This window comes from Xiphophorus hellerii, chromosome 11 (assembly GCF_003331165.1).
Source record: "Xiphophorus hellerii strain 12219 chromosome 11, Xiphophorus_hellerii-4.1, whole genome shotgun sequence".
Taxonomy (NCBI): domain Eukaryota; kingdom Metazoa; phylum Chordata; class Actinopteri; order Cyprinodontiformes; family Poeciliidae; genus Xiphophorus; species Xiphophorus hellerii.
The window spans coordinates 16,998,742-17,016,367 of NC_045682.1; the positions used below are offsets into that span (position 1 = coordinate 16,998,742).

At 38.0% G+C, this 17,626-nt stretch overlaps 1 protein-coding gene across 3 annotated transcripts in view; it reads left to right on the forward strand.

Moving 5' to 3' along the window:
* Positions 1–16,790, forward strand: part of gabra3 (gamma-aminobutyric acid type A receptor subunit alpha3) — a 138,377-nt gene extending 121,587 nt beyond the window's left edge. For 2 of the 3 annotated variants that reach the window (XM_032576866.1, XM_032576865.1), the window contains exons 8-11: positions 299–451; positions 2,997–3,202; positions 11,067–11,105; positions 11,248–16,790. In XM_032576866.1, coding sequence (XP_032432757.1) covers positions 299–451; positions 2,997–3,202; positions 11,067–11,105; positions 11,248–11,568 — 719 coding nt within the window. In that variant the 3' untranslated portion in view covers positions 11,569–16,790. The remainder of the gene's footprint in view (positions 1–298; positions 452–2,996; positions 3,203–11,066; positions 11,106–11,247) is intronic. The other variant, XM_032576867.1, reaches the window with a different exon arrangement.
* The last annotated feature ends 836 nt before the right edge of the window (positions 16,791–17,626 follow it).

Sequence of the window (17,626 nt, forward strand, 5' to 3'; positions counted from 1 at the left end):
CTCGTTGATGGAAAGGCACACATGTTTTTTTCTTTTGTTTTTTTTTTGGTTTGTTTGTTTTGTTGGTGGGTTTTTTTGGCCATGGCGACTAATTAAACACATCTGAAATCATCAAAATCTCCAACAAGCAAGCTTAATTTACAAGTTACTTTGATCTTTAATTAGGGTTGCATTCAAATCCTTTTTCAGTTTTTTTTAAAAAAAGATTTTAGTGTAACAATTTTGTGCTGTAACTACGTCTGAAGAAAAGTCTTTACAACTTGTTCTGTCTCTCTGCCTCTGTTTTTGTTTCCTGCAGGAGAATATGTAGTGATGACGACATATTTCCATTTGAAAAGGAAAATTGGCTATTTTGTGATTCAAACCTACCTTCCGTGCATCATGACAGTGATACTGTCTCAGGTCTCCTTCTGGCTTAACAGGGAATCGGTTCCTGCCCGCACTGTGTTTGGTGAGTGCCGCTAATTGCTAGTTGGTTTCTTGATCGGTTAAGAATATTTTCGGGACGACCAAACAAAGTTTCCATATAATGCAAAAAATCCACATGCAACGGCTTCCTTCCCCTTGCTTAAAGTGTTGCTACTTTGTGAGTTTTTAGTTGAAAATGTGCTATTTTACAAGCAACAAAGCAGGAAATGAGAAGACATTTATTTCTGAGATAATGTCTAAGAAGAGACTTAAATCAAATCAACAACTATAGCCATAAAAAAATTAAATAAGATTCTTGATAGAGGTAGCAAGCTTGAATCCTTCAGAACATAAAAGAATTACAATATATTTATTTACAGTTTGTTTTTATTGGAGAGGCATTAGAAAATATGAAATAAAAGTTGTAATCACTCTGTCCAATGTTCCTCCAAGTGGCTTTTAATCAACCTTCACATATTGATCCGACTAAAGAGCGGTCTTTCTAAAAAAATGTGGCGTTTATTTATCTTTTATCTTCTCTTATGGTCTTTTACCAGTTTTTTTTATCATGAAATATGATTCAATCAATGTAGGGATTTATTATTGTAAATAACTCTGTTCTTCTCAGCTCTGAGAATGAATATTCACTCTGCTCACCAAACCTATTTTCCTTTTAGCAAAATACTGTAACTAACTTTTAATATAATTCTTAGTATCTAGGTGTTGCTGTGTTTTTTGTTATGATTCCTCAGTCGTGTCTCACTGAAACGGGTTGACCTCCCTGCTCTTCGATTTCAATCATCCCCCTCTGCCTTTTTTGTCCAACCGTACATGTCCATTTTTATGAGATAAGATAGATTGGAACGGAGACAGGATTGTTTTTATGTGGTTGGATGGGCAGCCATTGTCCGAGCCAAATCTCATTCCCGCCACTGCTAAGTGACAAGGCTGGGATGTGAAATGATCTGTGAAATTTTCAGTTTACACCTCAGTGGATTCATTTCCCAATTAATATCATTTTAGTAGACAGAGATCTGCTGTTCGCTTTTCACAATCTAAACTTTTTGCTGACGATGACACCGGCCCGTTAATGACGCAGCTTGTACCAAGTGTACAGTCGGGCTCGGCGTTACCCACATCCCGATCAAATTTAGATTTATGTCTTATTTTTATTCTTCCAAGGATCTTGTTTCTGATTGGAAATGACACATGAATCTCAATCTACAAGGGGAATCGATTTAAGGAAGAAAATTCTTCTTTTTTATTCACATTTTAAGAAAGGAAATGTGTTGAAAATCAGACGGAAACGTTATTTACAACAATCAAGTGCTTGTCATTTCTGACCAGCTTTTTTATTTTTCACTATTTCACCAGTTTTTAAGGTTGGGAGACCTTTTAATCTTTATCTCCCTCCACAGATTCTACATCAGTTTCATGGCACAACTCTGGGCCACTCAAAAGCATCAATATTACTTCCAGTCAGAATAAACGATTTGATAAAAGTAAATGAGTCCTTTAAAGCTAAATCTGCCAGAGGAGTGAATCGCTTTGAGCCAAACCAGCAGAAAGCTCACTTCTTTCTGAACAAACGGAAGCCAAAATAAAATGTGGTTATATAATGTTTTTGTTTCTTTTAATTATTTATTGCAACTTGATGGTTTATTCTTTCAAATTCCTCTCAACTCACCGCCATAGAGCGCTCCACTTATCCATTTATCATTTATTTAACAATTCTTGCATCAGACTTGTTTAAGACAGAATAAAAAGGAAAAAAAACACAGAACAATAGATGCATTGTAATGCTGTAATGCAGTGGCGGCTGGTTTCTGGTCGTCTGAACTCGATGTACTGACCCTGTGCACTTGTGACGTTTACACGTCAGTGAACTGTGTCAGCGTTATGAAGCGCTGCGATCTGATTTCTGATTTATGTGAAGCAGCTTATGTAAGAGCCTCGACTTCCAATTTCATCTAAAAGTGCAAATTCAAGTTAGATCATTGATTTTAAACGCACACTCTGAACCCGGAATGCAACTATTTCAGTTCTCGATTAATCTCTGGATTATTCTGATGATTAATCGGATTTTAAAAATGCCGCATTCGGCAGAGTTTTCATTGAAGCTTTTTATACAGTATTAGAAAATGCAAGTAAACAATTGCATTACTTCTGTTAATGAGAGAAAATAGTATTTTTCTGTATTCACAATTGGAATGCAAAGAGTGCGAAATAGGAGATTTTTTTTTTTTTTTTTTTTTTTTTTACAGAATATGAACCAGGATATTATGGCTCTTGAGGAGTTCTGGGTTGAACATATTTACAAACAAATACTTTTGTTTTTGTTGTTTTTTTTTTATTCTAAATGGGAAATGAATCAATTGTTCAGTTTTGACTGTGCTGCCTTTTTTTTCTTTAGGTCTATATACTCCAGTTAACGATCAATAGATTGCTAAATTAGTTGACGACTATTTCACTAATCGATTCATCACGATTAAGCCCTACTCTGAACCAATTAAAAGTTACAAATATTGTAAAAGAAAATCTCTTAGCTCCCCTGAACCTCTTTGTTTGTGTTTTCCTTCTGTCTTCAGGGGTCACCACGGTCCTAACCATGACCACTCTGAGCATCAGTGCTAGAAACTCCCTCCCTAAGGTGGCCTATGCCACTGCCATGGACTGGTTCATGGCAGTGTGCTATGCCTTTGTCTTCTCTGCCCTGATAGAGTTTGCGACAGTCAACTACTTCACCAAACGCAGCTGGGCGTGGGATGGGAAAAGAGAGGGCATGGAAATAAGGGTGAGTGATGAAACAATCGACACGGCATACATGGATCTATCGACTGCAAGAGCATGAGGAATCCGAGAACGCTTTTCAGAAATAAGTCGAGGGTTTTTTTGCACTTAATACATATCATTAACTTGGATTTTGACCTCGATGTTAAAAATAATCTTGAGAAAATCTTCAGAGTTTTGGCCACACATAGCAGGTTCCTCTTTTTTTTTTAAACACAGCCTTGAGTGTTCTTTAAAGACTTTAAAGAGGCCTTTTATTTATTCATTAGCAGCCAAATGGAACAGGAACACTGAGAGCAAGAGCAGAAGTAAACTCCCAGAGACGTTGGCCCTGATTTACAATCGCAGCATATGTTCAGCGCTCATTTTAAAAAGGCAGCGTGCGTTCGCTCTCGCTAAAAAAAAAAAAAGAAGAAGAAGAAAAAAGACTCCATCCTTACATCTTGCATGCTGATCAGAGAGTGAGCGTGCTTCACTTCAAATGAATCACCTCAGGTTTACCCTTTCCCTCTGTATGAAAACAAGATGAATCGTAACCTATGCAGTTTCTATTCACCGGTACAGCAGGAGCGTTTGTGCGTTGTTTACAAAGATACAAAAAAAAAAGAGTTCATTTCTGGTAAAGTTGTGACACAGAAATATAACTTTGGTGTTTTAGTACTTTTTTTTCTGCATGTATGCATGCATTTAAAGTACTGGTTGCAGTCGGAGCACACAGCTTAATATGAATATGAGCGTAACCTGCTTATACTTAGAGCTTCAAAAATAGATTTCACCTCCGTTTCACATGATCAGACCTATTTTCATATGAGACAAAGAGAAACAAATGACAATTTTATTCATTAAGGGGAAAAGTGCTTTCCAAACCCACCTGGTTCTATGTAAAAGTACATTTTTGGAGTAACTTTGAATGGAAAAATGTTGGCTGAATCACACTCAGTTCATGCAAAGGCATCTTCTTCAATCTGAACATAAATGTGAAAAAGAAGAAATGAATGTGGGGGGGGGAGTTGTTTGTCTTTTGTAGCACCCAAAAATTTCGTATTTTTTATTTCTTTGAGTCTACTTCAAACTGCTTGATAAGGTTTATTTATTTTGTATTTAGTCGAGTGAAAATGAATTTAGCTTTCCATTAAATGTGGTTAATTAGTTGATTCACAAAAACAAGGGACATGGGGGTTAGTTTATTGACGTGGGTCCAGGTTGGTTTGGACAGCCTCCCCCTCCAATAAGTATCATCATTTTAAAACCTGCATTTTGTGTTTTTGTCTGACCTTAAAATGAGTGTGATTATTTGAAACATGTGAGGTGGGGGGAAAAAAGCCAAATTGGAAGAAATTTCAGTGGAAAAATGCCAAACCAACCAAATAAAAAAATTCAATAAATAAATAAAAACCTATGTAGTTTGGAACTCCATCAAAGAGAGCTTAATAAAAAAATAAATACATTTCTTTGACAGTTTTCTCTGGTTCAGCATGTTAAGAGTCAGATGTCAAGTATTCGCTTTGATTGAATTTGCTAGGATGAAATCTCATCCGGAATGTAAACAAACCGTCGTCCTCCTCCCAAAAACAGGATTTAGATCTACATACATCAGTGAATAATTAATTTTGTTTTTCAGATCAGCGTCAGCCCGCCTCGCAGATCCGTGCAAAATGTCGGAAAGATGTCAGAATAAAGTAAATTCAGATGCATAGCGCGGCAGAAAAAGCTGACAAATGCGAACTTGAAAAAGATTTTCTCCTTCTTTGATTATCGTTCCACTTCGGTGAGCATTTTTGCTTGAACTGTTTTGTCTTGTATGAACAAATGTTCCCACATAATACAGTGCATGTTTAGTGTTTAAAGCCATAATGAAACTATTGTGAAAACGCTCTCTGAGATGTAATTGCTCTTAATGCTTTATTTACAGTGTTATTTCTGATTTCCTTAAATTTTTTTATGTATGCCAGCATAAGCTGTTCTCACATTGTCAACTTGGATCCTGACACTATATTTAATGGAGCTTGAACGAGGCAGGGTTGAAGTTGTGACGGAAATGATTCACATTTTAACACAAAATTGAATATATACTTTAACACATGAAAAATAAAATAAATAGATCAGGCATTTAAATTTTGAAATTGTTTCTGTTTTTTGTTTTTTTTTAGATTTAATGAGAGCAGTTAATCTCCTGAGATATGCAAATGACTAAAAGCTTTATTGACGAAATGGCTTTACAAGATGCTTGTGAAACCCAAAAAAAAAAAAGAAAAGTCCCACAGTAAACATGAAACTGTCTCAAGAGTCGCTGACAAAGCACATCAAAACACTTATCAGTCAGAAACACAACAAAACTCATTTCAGCTTCGACAGATTGTCACACGTCTATTTTTGCTACATATGTACAAAGTGTTTGACCCAATCAATGCCGCCTCCGCGCTTTTATTTATTTATTTCTTTTTTTTTTTTTTTCTATAGCGTGACATTTGGTCCTGAGACTGACAGGCCGAGATGCAGTGGAACTTTTTAGTCAGCAGGGAGAGTTTCCTTCCTTTCTGAAGGCTGAATTTAATGGCGACAGCCTGGGCTGCGTTCTCAGGGGCTCTGCTGAGCACGCAGTTGTCATGATAGATAAAACGGAACGGGGTCACACGGACACACAAGACTCTGCCGTCGCATTCCCTACAGATACAAGCAACTGGAAAGCAGTGGCATCGGAGTTTAAATACGCAGCCTTATGACAAATGGAGCAAAAGATTTGATCTAATGCAATAAACCGTCAGACGAAAGAGGGTCGCTTTGGAGTTTAGAGTCAGGTCGTCGTGTGGACTTTGAAGCTCCGTGGCGTCTAGCGACAAGTATAAGCTCAGCCTGAACGTTTGTCATTACGACCAAAAACGTAAAAACTGCATTTTATTGGGATTTTATGCAATAGGTGAACAAAATGGTGCATAATTGCGATGTGGAAGGACTTAACAAATAAAAATATGAGAAATGTGGTATTTCATTTGAATTTAGCCACCTTAATTTGGATACCATAAACCTACCAAGATGTGAGCCTTCACCGAAACCGACCGGCTGCATTACAGCTGCAAAAACTGCAGCTACACTAAAAAAAAGAAATAAATAAACACAAAATCTTACCACATATTTTGTCTAGTTTCTAGTCCAAAGATCTCAGATTACTTAAAATTCAACAAAACTAACATAGACGTAACTTTTCAGTAAAGTGCAGGAGCTTGTAAGTCAATAATATCTTGGCATTGATAAAAAAAATATATATATATCAATATTAAAGAATTATTGATGTAAACGTTCGTACACTTTGCTGAAAAGTTACTTGTAAGTTTGTTTTGTCTTATTTTAAGGGTACGATAATATTTGCATAAGAAATTAGACCTAAAATACTTTGTAGGATTTTGTTTTTCTAGTGTAAAATGAGTTGGACAGAAAAGTCACTGATAGGTGTGACAGTTTTCTGGCAGAACTGTTTGGCACTCACGTAAAAGAAAACATAAAGAAAGCCATAATCTGCTGTAGTTTGGCGGCAGCATCGTGCTGTGGGAACAGCAAAGCTTATTGGAAAATGGTTGGAGCAAAATCCAGACTCTTCTTTGACAAGGAATGTTTTTTGAAAACCCCTTGTTATTGTCCTGGCACCTCTCAGTTATTTTGAATTTTTTGAACGGTAAATCATGTTAAAAATACATTGAGGCTTATGGCTGCAACATTACAACACGTAGTAAACATCAAGGGGCATGAATACTTTGGCAAAGAGCTGTGCACCCAGTAGCAGCAGACAATTATTTTTAATATTTGTTTTTACATCCCCGACTGTGAGCAAACCCATGTGAAATGGTTTACTTTAATGTCGTTGTGTGCTTTTTACTTTCTCGTCACCTTATTTTCTGTCTGCCACGCCGTGTGCCTAATTAGCTCTCCCCTTTGCAGCTGAAGGCGGGCTCATCTCAGGAATTAGCCTGTGGGGAGTTTTTGGTTAGAAAGGCAAATTCTTGCAACGATTGGACGCTTCGGTGAGAGATGTATTCTGTTTGCGTCAGCACAGGCAGAGTCGCAAGCTGGTGTTACAGCGGCTTTCTCTGATGAAGCCACAAAGTGATTGTGGTTTCACACATATCTGAGCTTGCAGCACGAATCATGATATCTAAACACAGATGATCACATTTAGTTTTTTTCACATACTCATTTATAGTTTTAGAAAGCTGCGTCTACTATCACTTGTTGTAATAAACGCCTAAATCTCTTAGAAGTTTGATGGACCCAATTTTTGATTGATTGTCAGACATTTTCCACACATTTGTTTTTTAAAGCTGCAGCATTAAAAAAAAAAAACATATATATACATTTTTTTTTAAAACTGTCACTATGTCACACTTGTATAATATGAAACAGACAATCTGCAAAAAATAAAAATCTCTTCTGCCCCCTTCCTGTGGTTCTACTTCCATCTACAGAGATACACAGCTCTGTCAGAAACAGCCAGTCAGAGTCAGGAGGAGGTCCTTAGCATTGACAGTCATGCTTGTGCGCACCGCTCACTCCCTCCGCCCCCCGACTCTATGCCTACGTTGTAGTTCTCCACAACGTAGGCTGCCACAAATGCTAAGGCTAGTTACCATGGCCGCCGATGACAGAGGATAAACAGTTTTCCTGTGACGGTGAGTTGTTTCTCCACCATGAGGCCATACACGAGGGTGATTGACAGCGCTATGACCCTCCTCCTGGCTCTGATTGGCAGATGGCAGCAATAGCACTGGGAGGAGAAGGAGGAGCTTGATGTTTTTTCAACAGATTATCTGTCTCATATTATAATGTGAAAACATAGTGACAGATTTTATGCAAAAGAAAAGATTTTTACAAAAGCTACTCCAACAAAACACCTTTTTGTCTTATTATGGCACTGGTATATCCAACTAATGAACCCGGAAGGAGATTTTAAAACAAAGGGACAAAGCATGCAATAAAACATGCAAATAAAGGATTAACAGAGGCCGTCCATTGAACCTACACCTAAATAAAAACAGTCATTCCAGAACCACACAGGCACAAGCGAGGTCATTATGGTTCTCCATGTGCTGCCCACACTCTCATTCCCCCCACATGCTTACTCACTTGAGGCTATTAAACATGCCAACATTTCATCTCCAAACATAGAGGGGGTGCCGACCGTCCCAAGGTTTGCTCACATGCACACTCCCAGCTGCAAGCAGTGAAGCACAGGGCAGCACAATCGCTTAATCACCCTGAGACACATTTCAATTCTTAAGCAACAATTTGCCGAAGCTATGAGGACAAGGTCAACGGATGCATTGTGATGGTTTTTTGCCTTCAGCCAGCCCAATTACTTGGACTAGTGCATGCAGATCTTTTAAGCAGAAGTAAATTATGTGCTGTGACACATTAGGTTCGTAACAAAATGCATCCAGCCCAATGCCACAGATGGTTTCCCCAATAATTAGGCCCAATAAATTAGCGCAGATGACAGCCCAGCTAAAAAGCAACAGAAAACGACTCTGTACAGCTCATTTGTCAGGTTAGCGCTGCACAGAACATCCTTAACGCTAAAGACCAGGGAGCCGAATGATCTTTGATTAAGGTCATACGACACTTGAATGTCGTAATTAGTTTTTCCTGCTGATCCAAGCTGTCACTGTGATGGAGGGGCCTCGTTGGGGGATAGATGGGAAAACGTCCATTTATCTGGGAGCATCACTGCAACCCTGTTAGCTTCGTTAGACCTCAACAAGATTTGCTGCCCAAGCAAACCGGGGATCATCCTCTTCCTGTAGCCGTTCTTGTTTCACGCACATTTCCTCCTCAGCTAACGTCAATGTATCGTCTAAAACTGTGTTTTTTAACATTTCCAGAGCCACAATTGCTCATATTTGTGTCATAACTGACATTTGCCTGTGCACTTTGCTTAAACATACATCCCAGATGAAAACAGTATTGTGCTTGCTTTTTAAAGAACTGTGTGCAGAAAGATTGGAAGGGAAACGAGGACGTTATTTGCAAAGTATTTACACCCCTTGACCGTTTTGACGCTTCAATGTGTTTTATTAGGGATTCTGTTTAATAAACCAACACAGAGTGGTGCCTAATCGCAGTAGAAATTAAATGAAACTTGGATTTTGCACATTTGTTTGCAAATAGAAGTCAGAGAATTCTTTCATTTGTATTCGGTCCCCTTCAATCTGGCCGAAACAGCGTTATGCTAGCAAGATTGAAAGAGCTATTACCTGTTGTAACATGCTAGAGTTTATAAAATAACCGAGACTGCAGCAGATGTTCATTTTCCAGCTTAAACATGCAGCCAGGGCTGAAATGGAGTGGCTTATATCAAAGTGTGTTCATTTGTTGTATTGGCTCAGTCAAGTTGCCACAGACTTACGATTGGGCCACAGACTATGCCCAATCGTAAGTCTGTGGCATCTAAAATATTTACGCTTCTCCATTAGTGGTGGGCATTTATCGTATAATTCATCATTTATTGTGATAAATTTCTTATTGTGATAAAAATTCTGATTTATTATAGTCACAATAAATCCTGATTAACGATGTTTAAAACCCCCCAAAGGCTGTCAGTGCTGTTAGGATTGTTGGTTTTACTTTTTTTTGCTAATTTTTGTTCAATGAAAATATCAATAAATATCAATACATTTGAAAATATGGTTATTATAGTTACTGTGTGCTGTTTGTGACACAAATCACAATAGTACGACAAAATATCATAATAAAACTTAAAGTTTATGTCCATATGCCGCCGCTGCTCTCCACCCAATCTGGATGAGCTTCAGTCACTGTATGTTCACACCTGTACATATATCCCAAAACACAATGTACATATTGTCTTTAAATATACGCACTACTTTGTTTTACACTGTCACCGAAGAAAATACATCAAAATTTTGTGGAAACATTAAGAAGTACGAATAGCTTTGTTTCAGATGATGTAGTTAGAAAAATAAATCGCTTCAAACAAAACAGGAGCACTGGATCTGAACCTCTCCTCCTCCATGACATGCACTGTTCCAGTCTTGATCTGAAAGAGGTCGCAGTGGGAATGATTGGTGCGCAGGAAATGATCGCAGTACAAGCCCACAGCGCGAGCCACACAGGAAACCAGAAGTGAGCTCAGTAATCCATCTTACTGCCCTACTTGTTTTCCCCACATCCAAATTGCTCGTTGCACTGTGCTCCGTCAGACTGGCAGGATCCTCCAGAGATGCGAGTTTAGTTATGTGAGAGTGCCAATGTGGCAAATAAAACTGTGTCTTCCCGTGCAACTCCAAAGTGAAAAGGCGCCGCAATCGCACGGCTCCAGAAGCAGGAAGACGGCGGACCCTCCAGCTTGCTCTATCCCACACAGCCTTTGTCATGTTTGCTTTATCACTAGCTGTTTGCCTGAAGAGGCCTGGCTGCCTTCATTGATACAGTTTGTCAGACATGTATTCAGGCGCTGTTTTTTTTTTTGTTTTTTTGTTTTTTTTTTTGCTTTGTTTCTAATCCTGCTCTGTGCTGTTACTGCTACTGCTAGCAGTACCAGACGCCAGTCCAGCCTGGTTCTCCTTCCCACGCGCCCCCTAAAAAAATAAAAACATGAGGACTGTTCCAATTTTCTGCACTCTTTATCTCACAAGCTCAATATTCTCGTCATGATATTTTTACTCATGACATTTTCCTCTTGCAATCCAGATTTGTGTAATATACTATTGATTTGACATTATAAAAACTGTAAAAATGTAATAAAATAATTTAAAAAAAAAGAAAGTCACCTCCAGCTAGATAGTGATGAATAGATTCTGTAAGTTGGGTAATTCTAATATAATTGGTAAACTTTTTTTCTTTTCTACTTTTCTTTTCAGGAACCGTTTCAGGCTAACATGGCCAGGATTAAAGATATGGTTAGGCTTTTGTTTTGTTCTTGTGTGTGTCTCGTGTTTCGTGGTGTTGCTTCTATTTCCTCTTTATGAGTTCAAATGGAAGTATTGTTTAGTCCACTGCCCTGCTGCAACTCACGACCTTAACTGCCTTCTTCCTTTTCAGAGAAGAGAGTCGGCCACGCTGACTAAAAAGGCCAACAACACCTTCAACATTGTCGGCACCACCTACGGCATCAACGTAGCCAAAGACCAAGGCTTAACGACCATTTCCAAAAGCGCCCCGGGACCGTCGATCAAACACTCCTTTCTGCACAAAATGGACGACCCCTACACAGAGGCCAAGAAGTCCTACAACCGCGTCAGCAAAGTGGACAAGATATCGCGCATCATCTTCCCAGTGCTGTTCTTCATTTTCAACTTAGGCTACTGGGCCACGTATGTCAACAGAAAGCCCGCGATCATGAAGGCAAACAACCTAAACTGAATTTCACCAAATGTTGGCTTTCGGAAGACAGCTGGCTAGATAGATAGATAGGTAGGTGCAGGAAAAGCCAAGTCCATCGCATCTTAACGTGCGTGTGTTTGTGTGTGCGCGCATGTCTCGTGTGTCTGTTTATTTTTTTTTTTTTCTTAAACGTTTGATATTTTTGCACGGCTGTCGTTGTTGGGAGGCAAATCCGGTTTCCATTAGACTCACGTGCAGCAGTGGACCTCGGAGGAAGCACATTCTCTCATCAGTCTGTGTTTTGTGCGCCGTTTCTTTTTCTCCACCCCACACTTAGCTCTGGCCCTGTTCCCTGTTGTGGTTTAAGCCCTTGCTGTATCTTGATTGCTTGCCGTTTTGTACAGTAGTCGAATTGTGCGTCCCCCTGTTTTGACATGTTTTGGGTTTGTTTGCTTTTTGTTGTTGTTTCATTGCTTATAATAAGTCAGCACACGCATGCGTTTTCTGTTCTCATCGCGACTCATTACCAGTGATAAGGCGCTGACACGCCGTACGCACACACACACACACCGATACCACCGAAAACACGAGGAAAGCCATCCGCTGGCCGTTTTATTGTGATTCTCTTGGTTGGGGCGGCCTGTATAGTTTTATAGGAACATCATTAATAATTGTCAGATTCTGGCCTTCAGCTCCTGCTGAAGTTCAGCACACACAATGCAGCCTCAAAGGGCTGCATGTACATTTTCTAGTCCACTGGCTCTTATTGTTTTAACTGGCTGATTATGTTCAACGACAGATAATATACGTGCCTTGGTGAAAACACTCATCACAAAGAAGGAAAAAAGTCAGACATGCCCACATTTGCATTTCCAAATGTGCGTTTGCTTTGCAAAAATATTTACACGCCTTAAATCTTTTCAAATTTTGTCCTGCTACAACCACCAACTTCAGTGTGTTTCATTGAGATTTTATGTGGCAAATCAGCACAAAGACCTGCAGGAATGTCAAGTTTTAAAAAAAAATTATTTAGTTTTAATTTGTTTAGGTACAAGTCATAAAAATATAGCAGGCATTTGTTTTCAGCTCCTCTGATTCATTTTTTACAGCTTCTGTTTCGTCATTGTTTTTTGTTTTTTTTAAAAATAGCTCAAACTCTTTCAGATTGGCTGGAGAACGTCTATAGAAATAATTCATATTGCAAAAGATTCTCAGTTAGATTGAGATCTGGACTTTGACTGGACCTTTCAAGCACATCAACATACTTCTGGTCTAAATCCAGTGTCATATCAGGTTTTCACGTTGTTTCCTTCAGTGGTTCTTGGTGCAGAGCCACCAATGGCAAGGAGTGAACAGGTTTTTCAAGGGGTTTTGTTTGTGTGACAGTGCAGCTGAAAAATGTACGAAATGTTGCAATTTTGGACCTTAATCAAACCGATTCCACCAGATTATCAGGAGGGAAAACACCCTTAACTAGGTGACGTCTAAAGACTATCGGCTACATTTTCAGGATAAAAGAGGCTGAAAACAATTATTCACCACATTTTTTCCAGATTTCTATTTGGAAAAGGCTTTGAAAGACATCTTCTTTTCACTTTATAATTGTGCAACATTTTTGAGTTGCTCCATCACAAAAAAATCTTTAAAAGCACATCAAAGTTTGTCTTTGTAACATGACACAATAAGAAAAAACAAGTTTTTAGGGGTATTAATGCTTTTGCAAAGTACTGTATCTTTTGTCAAGAAACATTTAATGGTCTCTGTAAGTTCTATCTACTCCAGTGTATGGCTATCCCCTCCCTAAACCAGCCCATACACACACACACACGCACACACACACAGATACCCAGACTAAAACTGCCTCGTAGTGCGAAGGGTTAAAAGACCTATTCCTGTGAGATGATCTTGCAAAGAGATTCAAGGCTCCAGTGTTGTGGAGAACAACTATCATTTAAATTGTGTTGGGGTTTTTTTATGGAGCACCCTATCCAAGAAACTACCACCATTACCTCAGAAGGAAGACAAATTTGGAATTACACATCTAAAGAGGTTTAAGTTTTACTTTTGATTTATGAAAACAATTACTCTTTTCTTTGTTCCCTCTTGGCTTTGTATTCGATGCTGTTCCAAAATGTTTATCATGTCTCTTGTCATCATGCAGCTAAGAATTCACGCTTTTCTGTTTTGCTTTCTCCTGTGACGTGTTTTGGTGCTGATTCTGTTGTCCACATATATTGACTTTATTTTTGCCGTAGACAGCAAAGGCAATGTGTCACACAGTAATTTTTATTTATCCAAATAGACACTTAGATTACAGCAATCTACAGTACATACTGGAAATTACTGTAAAGCCTAATAATTCCCGTTGAAAACAAATCTTAATTTATTCAGAAAATGTGATAAATGTTGAACAAAGTCACATCAGATTTGGCTACAGAGCATCGAGTGTCTCTGCTTTCTTAAGTGACTTCAGTGTGTGCGGGGGTGTGTGGGGGTGTGTGTGTGTGTGTGTGAGAGATAATACGTTTTTGGTTTTTGCACCTATGTATTTACACAATCTGAATCTAAAACACTTTGATTTATTTATATTATTTTTGCCAGATGCATTCTGTCTAATTCAATAAGTAAAGATTATTTAAGAGACTTACTGGAGATCCCAACTTGCACTGGCTTCCAACAAAGTGTATGGAGGAAAGAGTATTGCTCCAGTAAAATGTTGTCGGTCAATCGTGCAAATCTAACAGCCATTGATTCTGCATAAACATTTGTACGTTTGCTCCTGCAGTCTTCAGCATTATTATTCACTACACACTGAAGCAGGGTGTAGAGTTGAGACTTCATCCCAGTCACTTTGTTACCTACTAATAACCAGTAGCATAAACACGTATAACAAGCTCTAGTACAGGCCTCTGAACGGGTTTTCCCTTATTTAGTTTACAACTAAGCACATGGATCCACTGAACTGACTCGACATCCGTCTCCATTTACTCTTAACAAGGTCGCTGTAGGGTATTAAGATTGTCTGTAATTCTTGTCTGTGTTTCATTTAAGTAATAAAGATTTTAACAAGATCTTAAAGTCTTAATTTAAGGTAAACAAAACTTGCAGAATCCCTTTTTAAAACGTGTTAAACACACTTGAGTGTTTAGCATGTGCAACTAAAGGTATCATTTAGTTCAACTAAATGAAACATAGCATCAACCGTAAGCTGATTGTTTGCAGTTATTATACTTTTTTTTTTTTTTTGCACAAGTCAAGATGAACCCTTTAATTTTTAAATATTTTACTTTAATTTAATTCAGCACGTGTCAACACATCTTAAATAATTACGTCCGACTACTCCAGGTTCCTGGATTGGAGTTACTGTAGGTTGGTGGCTCTAAACAAAATAGCTGCATTTGTCAAATGATATGCATAAAATATATATAATAGTCATTCTCTGACTAATGTCATCAATAGTCTCTAACCATAGAAGCGTTATTTAACCAAAAATAATACATTTACCATCAAAAACATTCAGCAATGGACAAACTTTGCCAAAATGTTAAACTGTCTTGCCCTTTATCACATTATGATAAAGTGTTATAAGTGATATGATAAAGTGATAAGTGTGTGATAAACTGTGACATATTATTTTGGAATTTTAACAGGTTTTCTGCCTTCACTTGGCTCCTAATTGAAAAAAATAAAATGTGATGCAACTTTTAAATTTGATTAAACTTAATCAAATTAAGTTTATCCAAGTAAATATATGATTTTAATTAAGCTGTCGTGTTAAACAAACATAAATAAATTAAGCTTGACTAATTTAATTTGATTACATGTAACAAATTCATTAAGAATTATTTAAGCTGGAGCTCCATTCTCTTTTTTTCGGTGCATTTCTTTTTCCATGATCTCTGTCTTGCTTTTTTTTTTCCCAACTGAAGCAGCCCCACAGCATGACGCTGCCACCACCATGTCTCTTTGAAGCTAGTGTTTGTGCAGTATCGAGAATGAAGCACATTTGCAAGGCGCTCTAACTGTAGGATTACTTTTCATTTTGTTTTTGAAAGTGATATCAAAGAAACCAAGTCTTTAAAAACCTCATCTACGTTGTTTAAAATAACAGCTTTTTATTTATTTATTTAGTTATTTTTCTAATAAAATCCTGCACGTATTTTTTTCACCTTCACCACTGTCACATGTTTGGGTATCAAAAAAAAGGGAAAACGCATTCAGAACTGCACAATTGAGCAACTGTTTCCACAGATAACCCATGATAAAATCACCCTGCGGAGATTAATTTCTGAATTAATCAGCAAACGGAAAAATGTAAATGAGCGAGCAAAAAAAAATTTAAAAAAAGGTCATTTTTATTATTTGCAGTTAATGATTTTTCTTTTTAATGCAGGCACATTTTTGGCTTAGTCAGAGAAACATGAGAAATATTCATTTTATTTATTTATTTATTTTTTTTTCCCACACACCTCAGAAGATTTGATAAACAGAAATCTGCCATTCAGGTTTGGGTTTAATTGTATTATGTGGTGTTATCCAAACAGGGCCAGAGTTAAAATCAGTAAAACCATGTCATTCTATACAGTGAGATACAGTATATTAAGAGTATAATACTATATGAATATATTTATGCTAATTAGTACAGCATTAAATATCCTGTTTGATACAGCATAACCTCTACAGCATTGATGCAAAAGGTGTGGATGCATAGAAAGCCGTAGAAAACTAGATCAGCTAAAGAGATTAATAATGGCAAAAACTTGTTCAGAAAGTGTAATTAACTTGTGAATTTGTAGATATTGTGAAATCAATTCCAATAGATTTTTTTTTTTGTGAATATCGATATGTCATGTCATTTATTTTTTACATCATATAGATACTGCTGTCTTACAGTGAGATCTGTAACACTAAGTGTTATGGTAGTAAAGAACAGTAGAGATAATATTCATCGAGCTAATTACAAGATCAGTACCTTGTGTGCACTTTCCAAACCTAACTGTGAATTAGCAGCTGTCTGCAAGCAGAGTTGTACACACTGTGTTTTCCTTCCAGCGATTTCACTGCATGTCCCTCCGCATTGAGAGACCAAGGACTTCCTCCACAAAGACTGCTCTGGGAACTTTGTGGACTTTGTGATTTTTCTCTGGAAGTTGCTCTCTGTATGCCCAGTGACTGGACTCTCTGTACGTTACACTTGTTTGTGTGCTTACTGTATGAGATGTAGCAAATGGAAATAGGGATTAAAAGGACGTTGTATTTTGTCTTGGCGTTCAAATAAGGGCCCATCCTGGTTGCAATCGAGCTTCACACACATACACACACACACGCACACACACGTTTGCGTGGCTGTCTTTGTGGGGACTTTCCATTGACTTCCATTCATTTCTACAGCCTAAACCTTATCCAAACCCTAACCATTACATACCTAACCAAAACTCAATTCACACCTTAGTCCTAAATCTGACTCCTGACCCAAAATCAGCGTTTTCCCTTGTGGGTACCAGGCTTCAGTCCCCACAAGGTATTACAAACAAACACATTTTAGTGGCATTTTCATCTGACCTTGTCGTTGTTGGTTCTTGTCCAAAAGCCCCCGTTCTTTACGTTCCATTGTACTTTGAAGGGTTTTTTAATAATGATGAATTTTTAGCACACTAGAGAGACTAACAAAGAGCACTACATGATGAACTTCTGCTCATGTGACTTTCACAATTGAAGGCTGGACTGCTCCTTAAAAGCCCCGGGCTCATTAATGCCTCCAAGTAAACATACCAGGCTGGAGTCACAGTAATAAATGCAAAGCAAAACATAATAAGCAAATGCGGTATTATGTAGAAAGACAAGCGACTCCAGCCAAGTTGGAATTGCCGCCCATTAAGTCTTCTGAAACGACACAGGGGAATAAAGTTATCTGAAAGTAAAAACAAAGTTGTTTTTTTCTTTTCTGTTTTACTTCAACAATCCAGCTGATAGGCAGCAACAGCAAATCTGTGGCTCTCACTTTGTGACATAAGTAATTAGTAGCTAAACCTGACAACGGTTATGCCCTCTGGTTGTGTGGCAAAAAATGACCAGAAAGTCGGTCTGACGAGTTGAG